The 25,945-nt window shown below is 42.3% G+C and overlaps 1 protein-coding gene across 1 annotated transcript in view; it reads left to right on the top strand.

The window, feature by feature from the left end:
- The window catches only part of CFAP221 (cilia and flagella associated protein 221), a 131,456-nt gene that overhangs the window by 84,428 nt on the left and 21,083 nt on the right, over window positions 1–25,945 (top strand). The window contains exons 14-19 of the mRNA XM_036254841.1: window positions 12,393–12,498; window positions 13,560–13,693; window positions 15,590–15,670; window positions 16,500–16,607; window positions 16,693–16,827; window positions 25,559–25,717. Of these exons, the coding sequence (XP_036110734.1) occupies window positions 12,393–12,498; window positions 13,560–13,693; window positions 15,590–15,670; window positions 16,500–16,607; window positions 16,693–16,827; window positions 25,559–25,717 (723 nt within the window). The remainder of the gene's footprint in view (window positions 1–12,392; window positions 12,499–13,559; window positions 13,694–15,589; window positions 15,671–16,499; window positions 16,608–16,692; window positions 16,828–25,558; window positions 25,718–25,945) is intronic.

Here is a 25,945-nt window from a genome sequence, read left to right as displayed (position 1 = left end):
TGGATGCTGGATTTTGTCAAAGGCTTATTCGGCATCTATTGATATGACCATGTGGTTTTTATTCTTAATTTTATATGTGGTGTATCACATTTATGGATTTGTGAATATTGTACCAGCCTTCCATCCCTGGGATGAATCCCACTTGGTCATGGTGAATACTTTTTTTGATGTATTGCTGGATTCGATTTGCTAGTATTTTGTTCAGGATGTTGGCATCTATGTTCATCAGGGATATTGGCTTGTAATTTTCTTTCTTTGTAATGTCTTTTTCTGGTTTTGGAATTAGAATTATGCTGGCCTCATAAAACGAGTTTGGAAGTCTTCCTTCTTGAATTTTTTGAAATAGTTTGAGGAGAATGAGTGTTAGTTCTTTTTTGAATGTTTGGTAAAACTCCTCCGTGAAGCCATCCTGGCCTGGACTTTTGTTTGCTGGGAGAGTCTTGATTACTTCTAAAATTTCCTTAGTTGTTATTGATCTGTTCAAGTTTTCTTTCTCTTCCCAGTTCAGTTTTGGGAGACTGTGTTTCTTGAAATTTGTCCATTTCGGTTAGATTGTCGAATTTGTTGCCATATAATTGTTCGTAGTAGTTGTTGTACTTTTGTATTTCTGTGGTGTCAGTTGTTCCTTCTCCTCTTTCATTTCTGATTTTGTGTATTTGAGTTCTCTCTCTTTGTTTCTTGGTGAGTCTAGCTAAGGGTCCATCAATCTTGTTTATCTTTTAAAAAAACCAGCTCTTTGTTTCATTTATCCTTTGAATTGTTTTTGGTTTTTTGGTCTCTATGTTATTTATCTCTGCTCCTATGTTTACTATTTCCTTCCTTTTAATTTCTCAGGGTTTTCTTTTTGTTTGTTTTCTAGTTCTTTAAGTTGTGAGGTTAGTCTATTAGAGATTTATCTTGTTTCTTGAGGTAGGCCTGTAGTACTATGAACTTCCCTCTCAGAACTGCTTTTGCTGTATCACATATATTTTGTGTTGTTGTGTGTTCATTTTCATTGGTTTCCAGTAAGTTTTTAATTTCTTCCTTGATCTCCTCGGTAACCCATTCGTTGTTTAATAACATGCTATTTAGCATCCATGAGTTCCAATGTCTTTGCATGTTCTTGTTGCAATTGATTTCTAGTTTCATACCATTGTGATCTGAGAAGATGCTTGATATGATTTAAATGTTCTTGAACTTGTAGAGCCTTAGTTTGTGTCCTAACATGTGGTCTATCTTTGAGAATGTCCCATGTGCACTTGAGAAGAATGTGAATTTTGTAATTTTGGGGTATAATTCTCTGTAGATATCTATTAAATCCATTTGGTGTAGTGCTTCATTTAGAGTCTCTGTTTCCTTGCTAATTTTTTGTCTAGAGGATCTATCCAGTGATGTCAGCGGGGTGTTGACATCCCCTGCTATGACTGTATTGCTGTTGATTTCTCCTTTGAAGTCCTCCAGAAGATTTTTAATATATTTTGGTGCTCCTATATTGGGTGCATATATGTTTATCAAGGTTATATGTTCCTGTTGGATAGATCCTTTCAATATTATGTAGTGGCCTTCGTTGTCTCTAGTTATGGCCTTCATTTTGAAATCTATATTACCAGATATGAGTATTGCTACCCCAGCTTTTTTTTCCTTTCCATTTCCTTGGAAGATTTTCCATCCCTTCACTTTCAACTTATGTGAGTCTTTTGTTGTGAGATGGGTCTCTTGTAAACAACATATATATGAGTCATGCTTTCTTATCCAATCAGCTACTCTGTGTCTTTTTATCGAAGCATTCAATCCATTTACATTTAAGGTGATTATTGATATGTACTTATTTATTGCCATTTTTGTTTAGTGTGGTTATATTTTTCTTCCTATTTCTCCTGCTAATTACAGCAGTTTTGTTTTTTTTAACATTTCTTGCAGTGCTGGTTTGGTACTAGTGTATTCCCTTAGCCTTTTTTTGTCTGGGAAGCTCTTTATTTGACCTTCTATTTTGAATGATAGCCTTGCTGGGTAGAGTAGTCTTGCAGTAGTCCTTGTTTTTCATGACCTTGATTACCTCATGCCATTCCCTTCTGGCCTGTAGTGTGTCTTTTGAGAAGTCAGCTGAAAGCCACATGGGGGTTCCTTTGTAGGTAACCTGTTGCTTATCTCTTTCTGCCTTTAAAATTCTCTCTTTGTCTTTAATTTTTGGCATTTTGTTTACTATGTGTCTTGGTGTGGGCCTGTTTGGGTTCTTCTTACTTGGGGCTCTCTGTGCTTCTTGAACTTGAATGCCTTCTTCCTTCACCAAATTAGGGTAGTTTTCTGTCCCTATTTTTTTGAATATATTTTCTAAGCTTTGCTCATTTTCTTCTTCTTTGGGGACTCCTATGATGCGAATATTATTACATTTACAGTTGTCCCACAGTTCTCTTAAGCTGTCTTCCTATTTTTTAATTGTTTTTTTTTTTTTTTTTTGGGTATTCTGATCGGTTGATTTTTTTCTACCCTGTCTTCTTATTCATTGATTCGGTCCTCTGCTTCCTCTACTCTGCTGTTTAGACCTTCCAATGTGTTCTTTATTTCTGATATGTCATTCTTCATTTCTTGTTGGTGGTTTTTAATTTCCAACTGGTTGATTTTCAACATTTCTCTGTCTTTATTTATGGTGCTCATGTCCTTACACATGCTGTTGAGGTTCCTCAAAATCATTGCTCTGAATTCTAGTTCTGTTAACTTGCTTAACTGCACCTCATTTATGTCATCTTTGGTAGAGGTCTCTTGTTCTTTCATTTGGCTTTTGTTTCTGTGTTTCACCATTTTAGCTATCACAGTGGGCTTTGGAGCCTGCCAAATTTTCCCTGTGGGTGTGGTGTTCTGTGGTTTGTGGCTCCCTCTCCTGGGTTTGGATGAGCCAGGGAGGACCCACATTAAACAACACTGTCAAGTCTTTCTTTCCTAGTTAGAATGCTTGCCCAGGAATTGTACAGTTATCCTGTAGTTTTTTGCCTGGAGGCTAGCAGTCGAGGTTACCTGAAGAGCCTTGGCTTCTCAGTTGAATGAAAAACTCCCTCAGATGCTCAGTGTAAGGGGATTTCCGGAGGCTGGGGCAGATGCTGGTTGTTAGTGAGCCTCAATTTGCATTTCAATGTCCACCAGGTGAGGTTGAATCTCTGAGGGAGGGGCTGCTGCCTCTCCCCAGAGTCCTGGGAAGGAGTAAGATGACCACAGTCCTGCATGGCAGCAATTCAGCAAAAGCTCTGAGTGCCCTCCAAATCTCGAGTGTCTCCACACAGTTTCAGTCCAGTCCACCCTCCCTCTGTTAGAGCCCAAGGTGAGTGGCTGTGGCTATTTTAGTGTCTGTCCCAGCTCTGTGCTGTGGAGCCACTTGGGACTTTAACCCGAGGTCGCTGCTCACAGCTAAGGCCACTGCTGTCTGTGGGCTTCCAGACCCCCTCTTGCGCATCTGCAAGTCTACCAGGATTGATCGGTGTCCCTCGTTATATGGTCCTCCAAGCTGCTCTTCTGTTGCTTTTTCCTGATGATTTGACTTTATTTTTGTTGTAATTCCAGTTTGGTCCTGGGAGATGGTCTGTGTAGCTTCCATTCACTTCACCGCCATTTTGGAAATCTCTCTGTCAAAGGCTCGGCTCCTGGTCTCGGTGGTCCCAGGCACAGCTCTAGGGTGAAAAGCTGCAGTGACTGGGGCGCTGCTCTAACGTGTTGGAGGCAACTGAACCCGTCTGCCCGAGCTCGGCAGCGTGCGCACCTCCCACTCGTTTTCTCCCTTTTCTCCAGGGCTCTCTGGTTCAGACAGGCTCTCTGGGCCTCTTGGCCTCGGTTCCCGCTCACCTTTCTCGTGGTCTCTACCACAGCTTTTTTTATCCATTCGTCTACTGGTGGGCAATTGGGCTATTTCCAGATCTTAGCTATTGTAAATAGTGCTGCTACAAACATGGGGGTACATATATTATTTCTGATTGGTGTTTCAGGCTTCATAGGGTATATTCCTAGAAATGGGATCACTGGGTCAAATGGAAGTTCAATTTTTAATTTTTGGAGGTAACAACATATTTTTTTCCATAGTGGCTGCACTGGTCTGCATTCCCACCAGTAGTGTACTAGATTCCCCTTTTCTCCACACCCTCGCCAACACTTGTTGTGTGATGATTTGTTGATGGCGGCCATTCTGAGTGGTGATACCTCATTGTTGTTTTAATTTGCATCTCTCTGATGGTTAGTGATGTTGAGCATTTCTTCATATGTCTCTTAGCCATTTGTATGTCCTGTTTGGAGAGGTGTCTATTTAGTTCCTCTGCCCATTTTTCAATTGGGTTCTTTGTCTTCCTTTGGTTGAGTTGTATGAGCACTCTCTATATATTGCAAATTAACTCCTTACCTGATATATCATTGGCAATTATGCTCTCCCATACAGTGGGGTGCCTTTCCATTTTGATGATTGTATCTTTTGCTGTGCAGAAGCTTTTTAGTTTGATGTAGTCCCATGTGTTCATTTTCTCCTAAAAAAAAAAAAAAAAAGGTAATTTTTAAAAATGAAGAAAGTCTAAAGGACCTCTTGGACAACATCAGTTGTAACATATGCAGCATAAGAGGGCCAGAAAGAAAAAGAGAATGAGCAAAGGATTGAGAGCTTGTTTACAGGAATAATGCCTGAAAATTTCCCTAACCTGGTGAAGGAAAAGTCACACAAGTTCAGGATGTGCAAAGAATTTCAATCCAGATGAATCAAAAGAGGCCCACAGAAAGGCACATCATAATTAAAAAGGCAAAGGCAAAAGACAAAGAGAGAATCGTCAAAGTGGAAAGAGAGACACGGTTAGTTACCTACAAGGGAGCTCCCATAAATCTGTCAGTGGAGTTCTCAACAGAAACACTTCAGGCGTGAAATATTCAAAATGATGAAAAGCAAGAATCAACAACCAAGACTATTCTATTCAGCAAAGCTATCACTTAGAATTGAAGGTGAAATAACTTCCCAGACCAAAGAAAAAAGTGCTAAAGGACTCTATTACCACCAAATCAGTATTTCAAGAAATATTAAAGGGACTGCTTTAAGAAGAAGAAAGGAAAAATAAAGGAAATGGAGAGAGAGAGGAGCATAGGTATAAAGAATAAAATGGTAATAAATAAGTACCTATCAATAATAACCATAAATGTAAATAGATTAAATACTCAAATCAAAAGACAAAGGATAGCTGAATGGATAAGAAAACATGACCCACATATACGCTATCTACAAGAGACCCACCTCAGAACAAAAGGTACACACAGACTGAAAGTGAAGAGATGTAAAAATTATTCCATGCGGGACTTCCGGTCAAGATGGCGGGGTAGGTGAACATGGTATCTGTCCTCCCACACCACATCAAAGTTACAACTAAACTACAGAACAACCATCATTCAAAACCGCCTGAAATCAAGCTGAAGGGAAGTTCTACAACTACGGAATTAAAGCAGCAGCCACATCCAGACTGGTAGAAGGGGCGGAGGCGCAAGGGGCAGCGGGGCAGCGGGGTGGCGGCAGCGCAGCAGGCTGTTCCCACACCCACATGTGGCGGATAAAAATCAGGAGGACACCTTGGTTGGGAAGGTCCTTCCTGAGGACTGAGTGGTCCCCTTCCCACACCAGGTGCCCTGCTCAGGGTTCCAGTGCCAGGAAGAGAAGTCCCCATCACTTCTGGCTGGAAAAACCAGCGGGAACTGAGGCTCAGGGGAGCTGACGCGGCTGGAGCCCCAGGCAGCTCCTTAAAGGGCCCGCGCACGAACTTATCGGACTCACTCCCTCTAAGCTTGGAGGGGCGGCAGCTCCAGGGGCTCCAGAGACATACAGGGAAGAACTGAGCTGTTTGGCACTGGAGCGAGGGCTGGAGAGGGGGCTTTCTCCAGGACAAATGTGCTGTCAGAGGCCTTTGTTCCTTTGGTGAGCCCTTCCCTGCGGCGGCAGACAGTCGCCATATCTAGGACTCCAGCAACCTGGTTCACACTGGTAGCCCCACCCTGGTGACTCCCTGAGGCCCCGCCCCACCCAACTTTCAGGCCCACCCAATCTGTTGCCACATGCTTAACCATAAGATTGACCTGTCTTGGATCCTGCTTCAGGTTTTTCCTAAATTCGTTGAAACAAGCAGCATCTGGTCTCAGCTAGCCCCATACCGCTCGTTAAGTAATACACAGAAACAAACATAGGGAGGCAGGCAAAATGAGACAAAGAAACAGGTCCCAAATGAAAGAACAGAACAAAACCCCAAGAAAAGAACTAAGCGAAATGGAGATGAGCAACCTAACAGATGCTGAGTTCAAAATACTGCTTATAAGGATGCTCAATGAACTTAGTGAGAACCTCAGTGAACTTAGAGAGGGCCTCAAGAGCATAAAAAAGGACCAGTCAGAAATCTTGGATGCACAGTCAGAATTGAAGGAGGCATTAACTGAAATAAAGAATAATTTACACAGCTTCAATAATAGAGTACGTAAATCCAAGGAGCAAACCATCGATTTGGAATATAAGGAAGCAAAAAATGCCCAATCACAACCAAAAAAAATGAGGATAGTGTAAGGAGCCTCTGGGACAACTTCAGGCGTGCCAACATTTGCATCTTGGGGGTGCCAGAAGGAGAAGAGCGAGAACAAGAAATCAAAAACCTGTTTGAAACAATAATGGCAGAAAACTTTCCTAACTTGGTGAAGGAAACAGACATAGAAGTCCAGGAAGCATGAGAGTCCCAAACAAGATGAACCCCAAGAGGCCCACACCAAGACACATCATCATCAAAATGCAAAAGGTTCAATACAAAAAGAGAATCTTAAAAGCAGCAAGAGAAAGGCAGCCAGTTACCTACAAGGGAGTTCCCATAAGGCTGTCAGCTGATTTCTCAAAAGAAACTTTGCAGGCCAGAAGGGAGTGGCAAGAAATATTCAGAGTGATGAAAAGCAAGAACCTACAACCAAGATTACTCTGTCCTGCAAAGCTGTCATTTAGAATCGATGGCCATATAAAGAGTTTCCCAGACAAGAAAAAGTTAAAGGAGTTCATCACCACCAAACCAGTATTATATGAAATGATGAAGGGTCTTTTTGAAGAAAAAGATAAAATATATGAACAAACAAAATGGCAATGAATACATATCTATCAACAATGGAATCTACAAACAAAATGAACAGGTAGAACAGAAACATCCTCATAGATACCGAGAACATTTTGTTGGTTTACAGTTGGGAGGGGGGTTGGGGGAATGGGTGAAAAAGGTGAAGAGATTAAGAAGTACAAATTCATTGCTAGACTGACAAACCTCAAAGGGAAAGGGGTGGGGGTGGGAAGAGATAAACCAAAGACCTTATATGCATAACCAATGGACACAGACGATAGTGTGGGAAAAGGCAGGAGGGGGGGCGGGAGTCGGGAGGAGAGGTCAATGGGGGAAAAATGTGGAACATCTGTAATGCATTTTACATTCAACAATAAAGATTTAAAAAATAAATAAATAAATAAATAAAACATTAAAAAAAATTATTCCATGCAAATGGAAATTTTAAAAAAAAGCGGGGGTAGCAATCCTTATATCAAACAAAATAGGCTTCAAAACAAAGGCCATAACAAGAGACGAAGATCACTACATAATACTAAAAGGATCAGTTCAACAAGAGCATATAACCCTTGTCAACATATATAAACCCAACATCGGAGTACCTACATATATAAAGAAAATCTGGTGGACATTAATGGAGAGATCAACAGCAATACAGTCATAGTAGAGGATTTTAACACTCCACTGACATCAATGGATAGAACTTGCAGACAAAAATCAACAAGGCAACAGCAACCTTAAATGACAAACTGGATCAGGTGGATTTAATTGATATTTACAGAACATTTCATCACAAAGCAGCAGAATATACATTCTTCTCAAGTGCACATGGAACATTCTCAAAGACAGATCACATGTCAGGACACAAAACAAGTCTTAATAAATTTAAGAAGACTGAAATCTTATCAAGCATCTTCTCTGGCCATAATGGTATAAAACTAGAAATCAATTACAATAAAACAACTGACAAACATTCAAACACATGGAGGCTACATAACATTATTAAACAATGAACGGGTTAACAATGAGATCAAGGAAGAAAATCAAAAGTTACCTGGAGACAAATGAAAATGAACACACAACAACGCAAAATCTATGGGTCACAGAGAAAGCTGTCCAGAGAGGGAAGTTCATAGCGTTACAGGCCTACCTCAAGAACAAAAAATATCTAAAATAAACAATCTAACCTCACACCTAAAAGAACTAGAAAAAGAACAACAAAGAAAGCCCAGAGTAAGTAGATGGAAAGAGATTATAAAGATTAGAGCAGAAATAAATGACATAGAGACTAAAAAAAATATGTGTATGTGTGTGTCTACACACACACACACACATCAATGAAATCAAGAGCTGGTTCTTGGCAATGATGAACAAGATTGACATACCTTTAACCAGATTTATCTAGAAAAAAGAGAGAGGACCAAATAAAAGCAGAAATGAAAGACTGACACCACAAAAATACAAAGGATTGGTTTTTTGTTTTTGTTTTTTATTGATTTTAGAGAGAGAGCAAGGGAGAGGGAAAGAAAGAAAGAAACATTGATTGGTGCCTCCTGCATGCCCCCCACTGGGGATTTGGCCCACAACCTGGTCATGTGTCCTGACTGGGAATCAAACCAGCAACCCCTTAGTGCATGGGTTGACGCTCAGCTACTGAGCCATACCGGCCAGGCAGAAATGCAAAGGATTGTAAGAAAACACTATAAACAACTATATGCCAACAAATTGGACAACCTGGGCAAAATGGGTACATTTCTAGAAACATACAATCTTCCAAAACTAAATAAAAAAGAATCAGAAAACCTGAATAGACAAATTACAACTAATGAAATCAAAGGAGTAGTCAAAATCTCCCACAATCAAAAGTCATGGATCGGATGGCTATAGAGGTGTATTTTACCAAATATTCAAAAAAGAACTAACAACTATTCTTCTCAAACTGTTCCAAAAATGTCAAGAGGAGGGAAGACTCCCAAGCTCTTTTTATGACGTCAGCATTATCCTAATTTCAAAACCAGATAAAGACATTACAAAGAAATAAAAGTATAGGCCAATAACACTGATGAACATAAATGCTAAAATCCTCAACAAAATATTAGCAAACTAGATCCAGCAATACATAAAAAGATCACACACCATGATCAAGTGGAATTTATTCCAGACATGCAGGGTTGGCACAATATTTGCACATCAATTAACGTGATACATCACATAAACAAAATAAAGGATAAAAATCACATGATCATATCAACAGATGCAAAAAAGCATTTGATAAACTCCAGCACCCATTTATGATAAAAACTCTCAACAACGTGGGAATGGAGGGATCATACCTCAACATAATAAAGGCCATATTTGACAATGAACCCACAGCCAACATCATACTCAATGGGCAAAAACTAAAAGGATTTCCCTTAAGATCAGAAACAAGACAGAGATATCTGCTTTCACCACCCTTATTCAACATAGTACTGGAAGTCCTGGCCACAGTAATCAGACAAGAAGAACTAAAAGGCATCCAAATTGGAAAAGAGGGAGTTAAACTGTCATTATTTACAGATGACATATTGTATATAGAAAACCCTAAAGACTCCATACAAAAAAACGTACAATATCTAATAAATGAATTTAGCAAAGTAGCAGGATACAAAATTAATATTCAGGAATCAGTGGCATTTTTATACACCAATAATGAAGCATCAGAAAGAGAAATTAAGAAAACAATCCCATTAATGGTTGTAACACAAAAATAAGGTACTCGGGAATAAATTTAACCAAAGAGGTAAAAGAAAATGATAAGATACGGAAGAAAGAAATTGAGGAAGATACAAATAAATGGAAGTATGTACTGTGTACATGGACAAGAAAAATTAACAGCATTAAAATGTTCATACTACCCAGAGAAAGCTACACATTTAATGCATTTCCTATTAAAATACCAATGGCACATCTCACAGATCTAGAACAAATATTCCAAAAATTTATATGGAACCCGAAAAGACCCCAAATAGCTTCATAATCTTGAGAGAGAAGAACAAAGTTGGAGGTACCACAATACTTTATATCAAATTATACTACAAGGCCATAAAATCAAAGCAGCATGGTATTGGCATATAGATCAATGGAACAGAATAGAGAGCATAGAAATAAACCCACGCCTTTATGGTCAATTTGTACTTGACAAAGGTGGCAAGAACATACTATGGGGTAAAGACGGTCTCTTCAATAAATGGTATTGGGAAAATTGGACAGGTACATGCAAAAAATTAAACTAGACCACCAACTTAACACTATACACAAGAATAAACTCAAAATGAATTAAAGGCTTAAATGTAAGTCGTGAAACCATAAAAATCCTAGAAGAAAATCTGAGACATTTCTCATAGCAATATTTTTTCTGATATATCTCTTCAGGCAAGGGAAGCAATGGAAAAAATAAATAAATGTGACTAATCAAACTAAAAGGCTTTTGCACAGCAAAAGAAACCATCAACAAATTGAAAAGGGAGCCCACTGAATGGGAGAACATAGTGCCAATAAAACGTCTGATAAGGGGTTAATTTTCAACATGTACAAAGAATGTATACAACTCAATCCCAAGAAGACAAGCAATCTAATTAAGAAATGGACAAAGGACCTGAATAATCACTTCTCCAAAGAAGAAGTACAGATGGCCAATATACATATGAAAAAATACTCAGAGATACAAATTAAAACCACAATGAAATATCACCATATACCTGTCAGAATGGCTATCATCAGTAAATCAACAAACAACAATGCTGTCAAGGATGTGGAGAAAGGGGAACCCTTTTGGTGGGAATGCAGACTGGTGTAGCCACTATGGAAAATAGCATGGAGTTTCATCAAAAAATTAAAAATGGCTAGCCCTACCCAGGTAGTTCAGTGGGTTAGAGCATCATCCTAATATGCCAAGGTTGTAAATTCCTTCTCCAGCCAGGATATCTCTCTCTCTCTCTCTCTCTCTCTCTCTCCCTCTCTCTCTCTCTCTTTCTCTCTCTCTCTCTCCTCTCTCAAATCAATAAATGAAATATTTTAAAAACTAAAATAAAAACAGGAAAAATTTAAAAATGAACTGTCTTTTGACCCAGCTATCCCACTTCTGGGAATATATCCAAAGAAACCGAAACTCTAGACACAGACAATAGTGTGCTGGTAGCCAGGGGCAAAGGGTGGTGGGACTTAGGTGCAGGTTTGCAAAGGAGGGGGATGTGGGGACAGAAAGAGACTTTGCTTTGGGCGTTGGGCACACAATGCAGTGTGCAGGAGGTGTTTTGTTGAGTCGTGCACTTGAAACCTATATGGTTTTATGAATCGATGTCAACCCAATAATTTTAATAAAAATAAATAAAATAATCCAATGCACAATTATTATCAAGGCTACAAGGTCATATTGTATTTCTCTTTGTCCCTTCAACATGTTCCTTTGTTCCGGAATCAGGGTCTTTGCACTTGTCCTGCTCAGAACTCTCTTCCAAAGATCATTGTGTCCCTATCATCCAAGTCTGAGATCAGCCCTCACTCCGCTCAGAGTGGTCTTCCTTGCTTAAGTGGCCAGACCACTGCCTTCTCAGCCTGCATTTACTCTCTTTTATTTTCTTCATGGTGTTTATCTCGTTTGTTTGTTTACCATCATCCATCACACACACACACACACACACGAACCGTCACCTCTGTGTAGGCTGGCATTTGTTTGTTCCCATTATATCTTCAGCGCTTGCACAGCACTGGCCACAGAGTAGCACTTCATAGTATTTGTTAATGAAAGAGTCCTTTACATGACAGAAAGAGTGTATATTATGGAATGAATGGTCTCTTCCGCTGCAGATCTGTGCACAGGTAGCACTCACCTGCAGTGGCATCTACTCTTAGATCAAAGCACAGGGGTGTACATTAGCATTGCCCATAATCCACAGACCTGTTTCTATGGAACTGTCCATTTAGTTTGTTCTTCAACTCTGAAAACAACACAGTGGGAGCATTGCTATTCAGATATACTGAAAACAAATTTAAAAATGCAGAAATAGTCATTTTCTCCACTCTGGAAATATACAAAAATCAAGTCTCATAAATTGAGTAAGACAAGGCTAGATGACAACCGTTTTGCATTCAAGGAAGTCAACATCGCCCTGACCTGGAAGTCCCTGTGGCCTCGGTCTCCGCAGCAGTGTGCGCTGTGTGCGTGAGTGCTGACTTACAGTGGTGGCCCTAGCCTTTAGCTGTGGTCAGGGAACGTGAATTTAAGTAAATGGGAAAATGAGCGTGTGCCAATTAATCATTTGAAATCATTATTCTTCCTAATTCTAGATCATGGTTCATCAACGATTACTTAAAATGCTGGATGCTATCCATGGCATGGATAGAAAGACCATATTGAAAAGGATCCTGTTTGGAAGACAATCAGTAGTACAAGGTGAGGTACGGCTGGGCAGTGCCACGATGCTTGGACAGCAGTGCTCACAGCACGCGGTTTCTTTACAATGAGTTAGCTGCGTAGAAATACAATATTGTCATAAATCACATGTATTTGTTTTCTGTGGTTGCTATAATAAATCACAAACTTGTGGCTTAAAACAACACACATTTATTATCTCACAGTTCTGGAGGTCAGAACCCTGACATCAGGATGCAGCAGCTCTGGTTCCTTCCAGAAGCTCCTGCGGAGAACGTGGCCTTTTCCAGCGCTGGAGGCGGCCAGCGCGCCCGGCTCGTGGCCCTTCCCCGACACTGACCCCTGCTTCTGTCATCACGTCTCCTTTTCTGTCCCTGGCCCTCCTTCCTCCCTCTCTATGGATCCTGTGACGACCTTGGGCCCACCCAGATCACCCGGGACACCCTCCCCCTCTCACTCAAGTTCCTTAATTTAATCACTCCTGCCAAGTCCCTTTACCTGGCCGGCTCACCAGAGTCAGGACAGTCGGCACTTACACGTATAGATTGATTGACTGGGTCTGGTTTTATCTCGACCTAGCATCTACACATAAGGCTTTTTATCTTGTATTATCTTTGCTATTTTTAAAAACTCCCAACCCACAGGTCGACTGAGACTGTCGAAGGCCCGTTCTCAGCGGCTCTGGGAGCCGGGAACCACGTCACCATCTCCTCCAAAATATGGATTTCCAACCTGTGGCTCGTCTGCAGATCCACAGGCAGACCCTGATCTTTCCAGAGTGTTCCTCTCTTCCTGAGCCCAAGTCCCTGAACCTGGCTCAGGCTTCCCTGTCTTCCCCAGAAAGCAACATTTTGGAAGTAAAACTAAAATAACACGTTTTTAAAATTTGGAGAAGGGGTGAGGTAAAGAACAAAGGAGACGCTAGCCGTGGAACTGTACGCTTATACTCCTAGGTACTCTTTGAAATGGCCCGTGACGGGTACCACTAGTGCCGTATGACTAATATGCAACTGAAGACGGTGGCTTCACATCAGAATGCCTTAAGAAGCCCCCAAAAGTGCTGTTTTGTTTTTCCCTTACAGTCAAGAATGCCTCCAAATACGTTCTGCAGCGGGTCAGTCAAGATGACTATTCCAGCCGGTTCTCTGTATCACCCAAGCAAGTGCTGCCCTTCGCCTTCCCATCCCACAGTCCTCCCCAGGGCTCCGATGAGTTGGTGGGTGCTATTGGGCTGGGGTGGGGCTGGGCATGATCAGATGGTTGTTAGGCAGATACCACGGCAGGCCCACCACAGTATCAGTCCCTTTGCCTCCTCCTGAGGGCTCCCAAGAGAGACCTGTGCCCAGGGAATTGTGACCAGTGGGAAACCAAGGATCATCTCCTGCCACCTGCCTGGCCTCTGACACACCTGTGCAGAGCTTCTGATAGCCGGGGCTGGGTCCTTTCCAGCCTGGAACACAGCAAGAGGACTAAGCCTGCTCTAACAGCCCAGGAACCGGGCCTGAGAGCAGAAGGCAGTCGGAGAAACCCAGAGGACCTGGCCTGGCCCAGGGAGGCAGGCCCTGCGCAGCTGAGCCCCTCTGCTTTGCGAGCAAATGGAGAGGCCAGAGAAGGGCAGCCCAGAATCCAACACTCGAACACATCAGACTCACAATCCGCCACCCTCCTTGGGCAAGAGGCGTGACCATTAGTTCACCCCTCTTGCCCAGTAGGCACAGTGATGCATTATAATAAAAACAATAGCCCTACATTGCATCCACCATGAGCAAGGCAGTGTTTCCGTTGTATCAATTCTTTAATCTTCAACATATGAGGAGCAAACTGAGATATGGGGACACAGCCAGCAATAACATGTTGCCTGTGCTCACATAGTTGGCAATAAAAAGTGTGTTTAAGTTGATACTGAAAGTGCATATGCAAAAAATATTTTTAGTCTCAAAGAATAAACTTGCCGTTCGCATCCCATAATGTGTGTTAAGCACTGAAGGTTGATTTATTTACTCAAGAACTACAGGGCTGACAAGAAATTCCATGTGTTTTCTGCATTAGATAAATAAATGACTTAAAAGATCAGAATATTTTGTTCCTAGGAAATAATAAATCTGTGATTTTCCAGCACCAGTAAGTATCTGGCGCCCAGTAACTGATGGCGGAGATCGTCACTGCGCCCTGGAGCCCAGCGCATCCTTCATGAATCGTTCAGAGCTTATGCATTTTATCTGGTTCTTTAGTTAATTCTGCAAAGGCTTCTCTGCTGCTCAGAGTTGATGAAAAACAGACTGCTCAGCATTCCTGCCTTTAAAGAATTTTTCTAATTCATTCCATGAATACTGCATTTTATCAATTTTAAGATCACTTTCCCAGTGTTTAGCATCTTTGACATTGGTGTCTTATGATGGATGGCATACTAACATTGCCCCGTGCCCAGTTAGTGATGTTGTCTTAGACTGGGTGAAATGCGGTTTACTGAGTGCCCGTAAGATGCCAGGTGCTGTTCCAGGTTCTCCGGTGTCGGAGGCAGTTTGCCTGCAGGAAGTTTCTTAGGCAGTGCTCGGGCTTAGCAGCTGTGGAGGGAGGCGGCGGGAGCAGGGGTGGACAGAGAGAGAAGCAGGACCGCGGGCCTTCTTGACAAAGGCCTCAGCTGAATCCATGAGGCGCTGTGCTGCTGGGACAGGTGCGAGAACCAGCACTGACACCTGCTCCGACCTGTCACTGGAGGGGGGCCGCCCTCCTCGGGACACATGACCTTGACTGAGGCAGCTGCTTCCGCCAGGGCACCTCCTGAAGAGGGCTGACCCCTGAGAGTTGTTTGTATGAACAGGACTTTTCGCTGCCGGGGGACTGAAACCTTCGAGCGAAAGGGGGTTCTGGGTGGCACATTGCAGCACCCACAACAGTAGGAAATGAAAAGGAAGAGGCACATCGCTGGGAGACAAGGAGGGGGCGGCCAGCGCTGCCTCCGGGCCCCCACACATCCAGTAGCAACCACGGTTGCAGAAAGGGTTGTTTACTTTAAGAAAAGAACTGCTCATTTAATGTTCAAAGTGTACAGAAAAGAAGCACTTTTGCTCAATGTTGATTCTGTGTCAATTTATGAATTTTCACATTTTAGGCTCCTGTTGGCCTTGGACCAGTCCCAATTAAATCTTCAGAAATTCAAGTCAAGCACAGTCATTCCTACTTCAACCTGCAGGTTAGACCCGTCATAGGGTATTAGTTAATTAGGTTGCTTATGAATATTCTTGAATTTGAATTACACTGTTTCATGAGTTGGCTCTACTATGGATTATACTGTGTAGCATACTGTGTATACTTTTCTGCTGTTATTTTATGGTATGTGTGAAGTATAACAGACTCTGTTTTCCCAGGGTGGCTTATGGGAACCAGGGTCCTTACTCATTCTGTGGAAATGCCACATATTATGCGTACATGAGGCTACCCGCACTATACACATTAGATACTGTAAGAAAAAGCACAAGATGAAGTGAATGAAGGTAGTCAGTCTTTTTTGAGTACATATGACACTTCTGATTTTGAAAATATAAATATTTTCAATTTACCAACCAGCATTTGGGGTATCTCTGCATTTAGGCCACATGTGTTGGAGAGTAACTGAGCGTCCTGTGTGCTGGCACCGGGCAGGGCTCGGGACCGGCATCGGGTCTCTTCTGCGCTGGGCACTAACATTGCCAAGGCCCGCTGGCCCCGGGCGGGGCTTATTTTTCTTTTACCCTCAGGCAGCTCAAAGGGCTGTTGTGAGAGCAGATCTCTCTAAAGCAGTGGTTCTCAACCTTCCTAACGCCGCGGCCCTTTATTACAGTCCTCGTGTTGTGGTGACCCCCATCCATAAAATTATTTTTGTTGCTACTTCATAACTGTAATTTTGCTACTGTTAAGTCTTAGGCAACCCCTGTGAAAGGGTCGTTCGACCCCCAAAGGGCCGCGACCCACAGGTTGAGAACCGCTGCAAATGCTCACAAGCTTTTCAGGATACTCAGTCAGTCATCTTGTTTCACCCCCAGGTTCCCCAGCTGTACAGAATTAAGGGGTACCAGCCATTCTTGATGCAGAGGTCTTCCACCAGCTACAGACCTCAAAAGCTTGCCCGAGCCCTGAAGCAAGGAGCTGAGGTAACAACCCCACCTCAGGAAGTGCCCTCACCTTCCCCTCCTGTCCTGGCATCAACACTAACGCCCTGCTCTTGGTCCTGCACAGGATGAAGCCACCACCGTGATAGCCCTGCCAAAGCAGGACGTCACCCCTCAGGTCCCTGGCAAGACCTCAGCCTTGAACATGAAACCACCCGAGGCCCTAGCCATGTCTCCGGATTATGACCCTCTCTATATTTTTGTGAGTGACCACTGGCGGAAGGCCTGTGTTCTGTGTTCCTTCATTTCAGCAGTTACTTTACAAGAAAACAGATGGATCGATTGGGAATATTTTTACCTCTTTGAATTTCAAGGTTGAAACACTATGTCATCTTTGAAATTGTTTGCTTGGAGAATATCAGTGTTTCTGTCTTTTAATAATTCTGGCATCTATTTTTATGATCTTTTCTAATTATCATATATAATATATTATATGTATACACACACACACACACGATCTTTTTAAAAAGAGAAAGAGCCCTGGCTGGTTTGGCTCAGCGGTTAGAGCGTCAGCCTGCGGTCTGGAGAGACCTGGGTTCGGTTCCCGCTAAGGGCACGTACCTCTGTTGAAGTTTGTTCCCGGCTCTGGTTGGTCGTGCGGGTGGCAGCCACTCGATGTGTCCCTTCACATCGATGTTTCTCTCCTCTCTCTCTGTTCCTCTCTCTCCCTCCCACTCTACCTGAACAAAAAATGGAAAAATGTCCTCGGGTGAGGATAAAAAAAAAATAAAATAAAAAAGAGAAAGAAAAAGATACAACAGGTAAAGAAAGTAAAGTTACCCGAAACCCCATCACTCACTGTTGATTCCTTAGTCCACCCCTGGGCAGCGCATCGCTTCTGATTCACACCTTTGCCTCCCAGAGTTCTGTGCTCCTCGCTTCTGAAGCCACACTTGATTACCCCTGGAAGCACCCTAACCGTGCCACACTCCCATTCAGCATCCTTCATGGACCCCATTTCTACCAAATTAAGTCTAAGCTCCTGAAGATGTGAGGCCAGTCATAATCCCCAGCCCCGTTCGTCCCTGTTCCCCTGCACACGTCCTTGCCAAATTCTGTTTTCCTCCATCGCCAGGTCTTTGCTCACTCTGATCTGCCCTCATGGGGGTCCCTCTCCTACCCAGCATTCCCTGATACCCTAGTCCCAAGCGACTGGGATCCAGACAGGAAATCTGATGAGGTTCTACATCACGATGGAATCACCAGGGAAATGCCACAGTAGTTGTCCAAGTTATGGTTCATTTTTTAACAGACACACACATACACACACAGAATTAAGGGACCTCAGACACTGCTTGAGAAAGTCCCCTTTATGAGAATCTCCAAGTGGGGATCTGCTCTCTAATGTGGGCAGAGGTGCAAAGGGTCACACCCAAGGTCACTTCGCCAGTTAGTGGGAGAGCGGGAACAGACGCCTGCCTGTCCCCAGCTGCCGGCCTCGGACCTCTTCCTCCGAATGATGCTGCCTTCTGTAGAGAGCTGCAGTGTTGCCGACTGACCATAATGTGGCCTTTTCGTCTGTCTCACCGGCTGAGGAGAGTGCCCCGCAGACAGTATCTTAGAACTGGAATCACTTCACAGGACATTTAACTCAGTGATTTCAAACTTCCCTTAGCACCAGAACCCACTCAACAGCTGAAATTTTACAGAGAAAGGCAAAATGTAAAGTAAATAAAGTCCTGGTTGCTGGGATAGCAATGGGCTAGGGGGCATCCCTGCAACACCCTGGGGTTCCCCACAGCAAGGTTTGAAAAACACCCTTCAGTGTCTTATCCCCCAGACCCACCCACTACCATTTCCTCACTATATTAAAAGTGAGAAAACTGGTCTAGAGAAGTGAAGGGAATTTTCCACAGTCACACTCATACTTCCTTAGAAAATGTCAGTAGTGTTGTATTAACTCATTAATTCTACAAGCACTTACAGCATACCTGCTGTGCAGGCCAGGACACTCTGCCCCACAACAGGACGCAGCGTCTCCCCTTCCGGTGTACACCACAGGTTTGCCAAGGCAGACTGTATATTTTAAGCAATGAGACAAGGCTCAGTAAAATGGAAAAGATTCAAATCATATGAAGTATTTTTTCTGATTTTGATGGATTAAGTCAGAAATAAGTCTAGAAAATACCCCCAAATTTTGGCTAAATTATATACTTTAAAATAGCCTAAAGGCCAAATAAGAAATAAAAAAAATATATAAAGTATTTTTAACTGAATGAAAATGATAACATAACAAAAATTTTGTGGGCAATTTATAACACTATATATCTACATTAAAAAATTAGGTAGGTCTCAAATTTATGTCCTTAACTACCCCTTTAAGAAACTTGAAAAAGAAGAACAGATAAAACCCAAACTAAGAGAAGAGAAATAATAGAGATCAGACTGAAAAATCAATAAAATAGAAAACAGAAAAACAAATAGAGAAAAACTAGTTCTTTGAGGAGACCATTAAAAAAATACATCTCTAACCTAACTGGTCAGGGGAAAAAAATAAGGTAAAAGACATAAATGATCACTATCAGGAATGAGAGATCACTACAGATGCTACAGAATATTAAAAAGATAAGTTAAGCCCTGGCCAGTTTGGCTCAGCGGTTAGAGAGACCCGGGTTCGGTTCCCGCTAAGGGCATGTACCTCGGTTGCAGTTTGTTCCCAGCCCTGGTTGGGTCGTGTGGGTGGCAGCCACTCAATGTGTGCCTTTCATGTCGATGTTTCTCTCTCTCTCTCTCTGGATTAAAAAAAAAAAAAAGATAAGTTAATATAATGAAAAACTTTATGCCAGTACTAGTTTTAAGTCTATTTAAAAAATTAAAGTTGTGATTAAAACCTTCCCACAAAGAAAACTCCAGGCCCAGATGCCTCCACTGGGAAATTTTTGTCAAACATTTAGGAAAGAAATATACCAAATCTACAAAAATATCTCCAGAAATGGAAGAGGAGGGATTACTTTCCAACTCATTCCAGACGTCAGTGTTACTCGGATACCAAAGCCAGACAGAGACATTACCGGAAAAGAAAAGGCGAGAGTATCCTGCATAAACATAGATATAAAAAAATAAAATAAAATGTTAACAAATCAAATCATCACTATATAAAAGGGACATATCATGAGCAAATAGGGGCTTATTTCAGGAATACAAGATTAGTTTAACATTCAAAACTCAATGTAATTCACCATATTAACAGACGAAAAAAGAAAAGCAATGTGATCATCTCAATAGGTACAGAAAAATTACCTGACGTCACTCCTGATACACACTCTCAGCAAGTGCAGAACAGAAGGGAATCTTCTCAACCCAATAAGGGGCATCTGTTAACAACCTGTAGCTAAAATCATACTGAATGGTAAATGAATAAATATTTTCCCACTAAGATCAGCAATAAGGCAAGAATATCTGCTCTTACTGATTCTGTTTAAGACTGTAATGATAGCCACACAACAAGGCAAGAAAAAGAATTCAAAGCGTCCAGATTTTAAAAGAAAAAGTAAAACTGTCTCTATTCACAAACAAAATGATTGTCTACATAGAAAATACAATAGAATCTACCCAAACACCTACTAAAATTAATAAGTGAATTTACCAAGATCGTAGGATGCAGAATCAATATATAAAAATCAATTGTATTACTATATACAGGCAGCAAACAATCCAAAATTAAAATTGTAAAAAGCCATCCCACTTACTAGCACCAAAAAATAGGAAACACTAAAGGACAAATCTGACAAAAGTATGTTAAGACTGATACCCTGAAAATTAAGAAACATTAATGAGAGAAATCCAAGAACACTTAAATAAGTGAAGAACTGCACTGTGTTGGTGGATTCAGAGATTTCCTATTAAGGTGTCAGTTCTTGCCCTGGCCAGTTTGGCTCAGCAGTTAGGGCGTCAGCCCGCAGACCTGAGAGTCCCGGGTTCGGTTCCTGCTAAGGGCACATACCTCAGTTGTGTTTGTCCCCAGCCCCGGTTGGGGTCGGGTGGATGGCGACCAGTCGATGTGTCTTGCTCACATCAATGTTTCCCCCTCTCTCTCCCGCTCTATCTGAAGATAAATGAAAAAAAAAAAAAAGAAAGAAAGATGTCAGTTCTCTCCAAACTAACCTAAATCTTCAACAAATCCCAATAAAAACCAGTAGGCCTATTCTTTTTCTGGTGGAATTCAACAGGCGATTATGAAATGTATGTGGAATGCAAATATATCCAAAACAACTTTGAAGAACAAAATTGAAGGTCTTACACTACCTGACTTCAAAGCTTATTGTGAAGCTACAGTGATCCAGGAAGTATAGCACTGGCAAAACATTAGGCAAATAGATGATTGAAAAGAACAGAGAATCCAGAATTATATACATTCATACAATTGTGGTTAGTTTTTTTGTTTTGTTTTACAAAGGTCAGAAACAGTTCACTGGAGAAATGGTGGTCTTTTTTAAGAAATAGTACTGGAGCATTTGGATATTCATTTACCAAAAATAAAAATAAAAGAACTTTAATCTATACCTCATGCCATTAACAAAAATTAATGACTCATAGACCTACATATAAAACCTAAAACTAGAAAACTTCTATAAAACACACAGGAGGAGATCTCTGTGACCTTAGTTAGACAAAGATTTCTTAGATACAACATCAAAACCACAATTCATAAATGAAAAAATATATATATAAAACAAGTCATTGGACTTTGTTCAAATTCAGAATTTCTGATTTTTCTAAAGACAGTTTTAAATAAATGAAAAGATCACAGACTTAGGAAATATTTGGAAATCACATATCTAATAAAAGACTTGCATCCAGAATAAAGAACTCTTGAAACTTAACAGAAAACAACCCAATTCTAAAATGGGCAAATGATCTTCATTCACTAAAGAAGATACGCAGATGGCAAGTATGCACATGGAAAGATGCTCAAAATAATGCATCATTAGCAAAGTGCAAATTAAAATCACAATGCAGTATCTCTGTTATAATGTCTAAAATTTAAAAGACTGCTGGTAAGAATGTAAAGTGGTACAACTACTTTGGAAAACTGTTTGGCAGTTTCTTACAAAGTTAAAAAGTTAGTAGTAAATATACACCTATCATATAATCCAGCTATTCTGCTCCTAGGTATTTGCCCAAGATAAATGGAAGCATAGGACTTGTGCAGGAATATTTATAGCAGCTCTATATGTTCCCCAAACTGGAAAAAAGTGTCCATCAACAGGTTAATGGATAAGCAAATTGTGGTATTATCTATCATACAGTGGAATACTCTTCAGTAACAGAAAGAAGTGAACTCTTGATACATGTAACAGCATGGATGGTTCTCAGAAAAATTATGCTGGGTAAAAGAAATCAGACCAAAAAAAAGAGTACATACTGTATTATTCCATTTATATAAAAGTATAGAACATGTGAAATAATCTGTAAAGACAGAACAGGTCAGCGGCTTCCTGCAGATGGACTGAGTGGGTGAGTGTTGGGGGGCAGGAATGGAGGGTGGAGGGATTACCAAGGGTCAAGAGAAAACTTTTGGGGATGATGGTGATGTTCATTATTTTGAGGAGGCTTTTCAGATGTAACATGTCAAAATAGATTAAATTATATACTTTTAATATGTGCAGATTATTGTATATCAATTATACATCAAAGTAGCTATAAAAGAAAGAATTTGAAAACCCTAAGAAAAGAAACAAAAATAAGAGGAAAGAGATACCGGTTACAACCAGTAAAATATTATAGTGCATTCTTGGAATGATTTCTGTGCATTGAGCCTGTAGCAGAGAATGCAAAGGGCTCTGTCTGGCAGAGAGGTTCCAAGGGAAAGGGAGACTCCACCCACCACCAGTGCAGTTGGGCGGATGGAGACATCACTCAAGCAAAAGAAAAGGCCATTCTACACTCCAGGGACGGAATCGACTAAAAGGCAATACGTATTCCAAATAGGAAACCCAACTAAACGTTGGTGTGATTTTTAGGAGCTGATGGAAAAGACAAACATAGACTACATTTGGCCTAGATGCTGGAATTCTTCTCTATTACAGGTCATGGCATTGAAGCTTCACAAAAAAACTGGTTCAGGGCTCTACTTGGCCTGGCAGAGAAACATTAACACACTTAAGACAAAATACATGATATTTACTAGTTTTCAACTTTCTGAGACAACCTACGAATAAAGCATGAAGGTCTTGGGTATTATTCCAGAATGTGAATGTAAATAATCTTAATAATACAAAAGTGAAATTGTGGAAGAGAGGAGGAAAGGGACAGGAGCGTACGGGAATGGGAATGTTTGCATTTCACAGGAGAGGAAGTTGAAATATTCAACTAAAGACGAGGACACAAGAAATAGGAGTGTAAGTGCATCGTTTCTAGTTGCAAAGATAACCAACAGTAGCACTAAAAATAATGTAACTTTCTAAGTTCGAAAGAAGACGTTTGGAAGGAGCATTTGTGTGTATGAGCAAATCCTCATCTTGCATAGTAATGAGTCAATAGATGCTGTCCTTCCAATAGAGCTGATATGCAAGAAATTGAAGAATAAGCATAATGTTTTGAGTTAAAGTACTGACCACCAGAGGCAAAAACAAAAACAAATAATGGAAAGAAACAGCCTCTGGGATGTGGGCCTGGGGACAGGAAGGGCCCGCAGGAGCCCCATTGCTTTTCCTCTCAAATCCATCCAGCCCGGGGGAGTTGAATGTATGCATGCATTGCTTTGTGGAAAATTGAAATTAAAAAGGGGTGACTGTTCAGATCACTTACTCTGATGGTGATGGCCACCCAGGGGGATCTGAAGTATGACAGCTACTAGAGACAGTGATACTACTAGTTTGAAACTATTTCACTTTCTTAGCCAGTGTGGCTCAGTGGATTGAGCGTCATCCCATGGACTGAGAGGTCCCGGTTCCATTCCCAGTCAGGGCACATGCCCAGGTCGCGGGCTCGAGCCCCACTAGGGGGCGTGCAGGAGGCAGCCGATTGATGTTTCTATCTCTCTCTCCTTTCCTCTCTCTCTCAAATATCAATAAAACATATTTTTTAAAAATATATTTCACTCATTACTTTTGGCCTAAGGCAAATCAAGAGAGTTGGCCATGCAGCAATTTTCCAGGCCCTCAATGAACCAGTGTGGGAGACACTTCCGAAGGCCACACAGCTAATGTCCCCTCCCTGGTGCTTTACTCCCCCCGCCCCCCACCACCCTCACAAGGTGCGTCCAGCCCTCTCCTCCATCACCCTGCCTCCTGGTCAGCTGGGGTCTCTGTCCCTCGGGTCCCTGCCCAGGTGCTGTCCTAAGTGGACTCTGCCACCACCGAGGTGACTCTGGCAATGGGAGTCAGCGTTTCTCAGGTTCTTACACTCCTCTTGCTGCCTTTGCCCATGTGGAGCTGGGGGTCCTTTCCCCATTCTTCAGTGCTGCCTGCTGCCCCGCTTCCGGGCTGGGGGAGGCCAGGGTTCTCCTCGCCCGGATGTGGACATCTCGGTGATTACATGCAGAGGACCTGGGCGGCCCAGGCGGGAGAGCTCGCTCGGTCCTCTGTCCCGTGGCTCTCCTCCCATCGCTCTCTCTTGCGCTCTGAACTGTGTAAAGTGACATGCACTGGAGTGGGAAATGTCTCCCACTTCTCCTTCACCCACCTCTGTAGTCTCAGACCTCCCCTGCTTTGCCTCGCCAGGCCCCCCTTCACCTAGCTCCTTTCCGGCCCTCCAGCCCTCACCTGGGAAAGGAGTCTTTCCTTGAGCCCCAGAGTGCAACCCAGTGTTTACATTCTCCTGTCTCTGCCACCATCACAAGCAGCACTTTGAGGAACTGGAAGCGAACCTGCTGTTGTAAAAATATACAAGTACTCCAGCTCTTGCCTCGACTGCTCCTGGAAGTGTCTGCATGTTTCCGCAGGACTGTGCACTGCAGGCTCCCTCGTCCTCCTCCTTCCTTTCTGCCCGCGAGTTCAGGCCAGAGCCCTCTTCTGTCTTGGTCCCCGGCCCTGGCGGCGCCAGCCTGTCTGCACCCACAGCTCACGGTCTTCCCGCCGCCTTCAATACCTGCGCTGCACCGGGGGGCGGGGGGCGCTCCCACCTCCTGCCTCCTGCCTCCCTGCACTTCCCCTAAGCTGTGGGAGACATTTGTCTCTCCACAACGAGATTGGGTTTCTATAAGCCAGGTGGAGTTTTGTTGTTGTTTTTTTAATTGTTTTAAAAATTATACAAACAAATAGAACAAAATCTCAACCTAATAGTTCTTAAACATGTGAAATTAAATAACTGTGAAGGGACAAAGCTATGTTGTTTGGGACAAGAATGGAGTTTTGGTTGGATAAATTCTGGAAGGATCATTAAAACGCTCTATATTCTCATATTTTGATATAATTGCCCTGTGCCTCCATTAATTCTGCTGGAAAACTAATAAAAAGCAGGATCTTCCTTAAAACCAGATACTACATCCAAATGGAGCCTTCCTCAATTAAAAACATCACCAAAACAATGTTAAATGTTGACGTTTCCTGATATAGCAAATGTCAGCGTCTTCTTTGTCTTTTTTTTTAAGTTGTTTTTTAAAAGCTACTTTTGTTTTCAATGCCAGACGCTTACTTGCTTGTTAATACCAGTTTGCTTATTTCATAACTCCCCTTAATTCATCAAATTAAGAAACAAATTCTTTAAGCCATTTCAGGCTGTGATTTCAGTTGTACTTGTTTCCATGTGAGCTTAGTAAATCCACATGGTATGTAATGAAACCCTTAAGCCATGAAAGTGGCATTTGTGAGTGACTGTGACATTTAGGACTGCCCATTCGAAGGCGCCGCTGCTCTGCTTCTCTTTCCCAGCGGCACTGCCACGGAGTCGCTGTTGGTGCCGGTGGGAGCCGGGGACAACGTGAGCAGACGCCTGTCCTCTGCCTGACTTAGAAACTAGGAAACAAGAATCTCTCCCTCTCTCCTCTGCAGAATCCCAGCCCAGGACTATTTGCTGTGATGCACCCTCTGACCTATGCAGAAACCGTGATAGATTACCATCTGTGTTCTCACCCCAAGTACAAGTTCACCAAGGAGACCCACACCGGGTCCAGCATTCCTCTCACCCAGAAACAGTTTCTGCACCACACGGTAATGCCGCCAGCGGCTCGCTGGCAGAACTGGCCCGGGCTACAGGGACGGGCAGGGAACATGGATGGAGGGTCGCAGCTGGAACTGAGACAGAGGAGGTTTGCAGCCACTGCTGCAGAAGGACGGTGACAGTGGCTGTGTGCCCTCTCGTTCCGTCAGCCGGGCCGAGGGGCAGGTGGCGGAAGAGCCACACCACTCTGGCCCTGTCCACACCCACCTCTCAGGCAG

Source organism: Molossus molossus, unplaced genomic scaffold (genome assembly GCF_014108415.1).
Source record: "Molossus molossus isolate mMolMol1 unplaced genomic scaffold, mMolMol1.p scaffold_m16_p_11, whole genome shotgun sequence".
Taxonomy (NCBI): Eukaryota; Metazoa; Chordata; class Mammalia; order Chiroptera; family Molossidae; genus Molossus; species Molossus molossus.
This window is presented reverse-complemented; position numbering and strand designations above follow the sequence as displayed.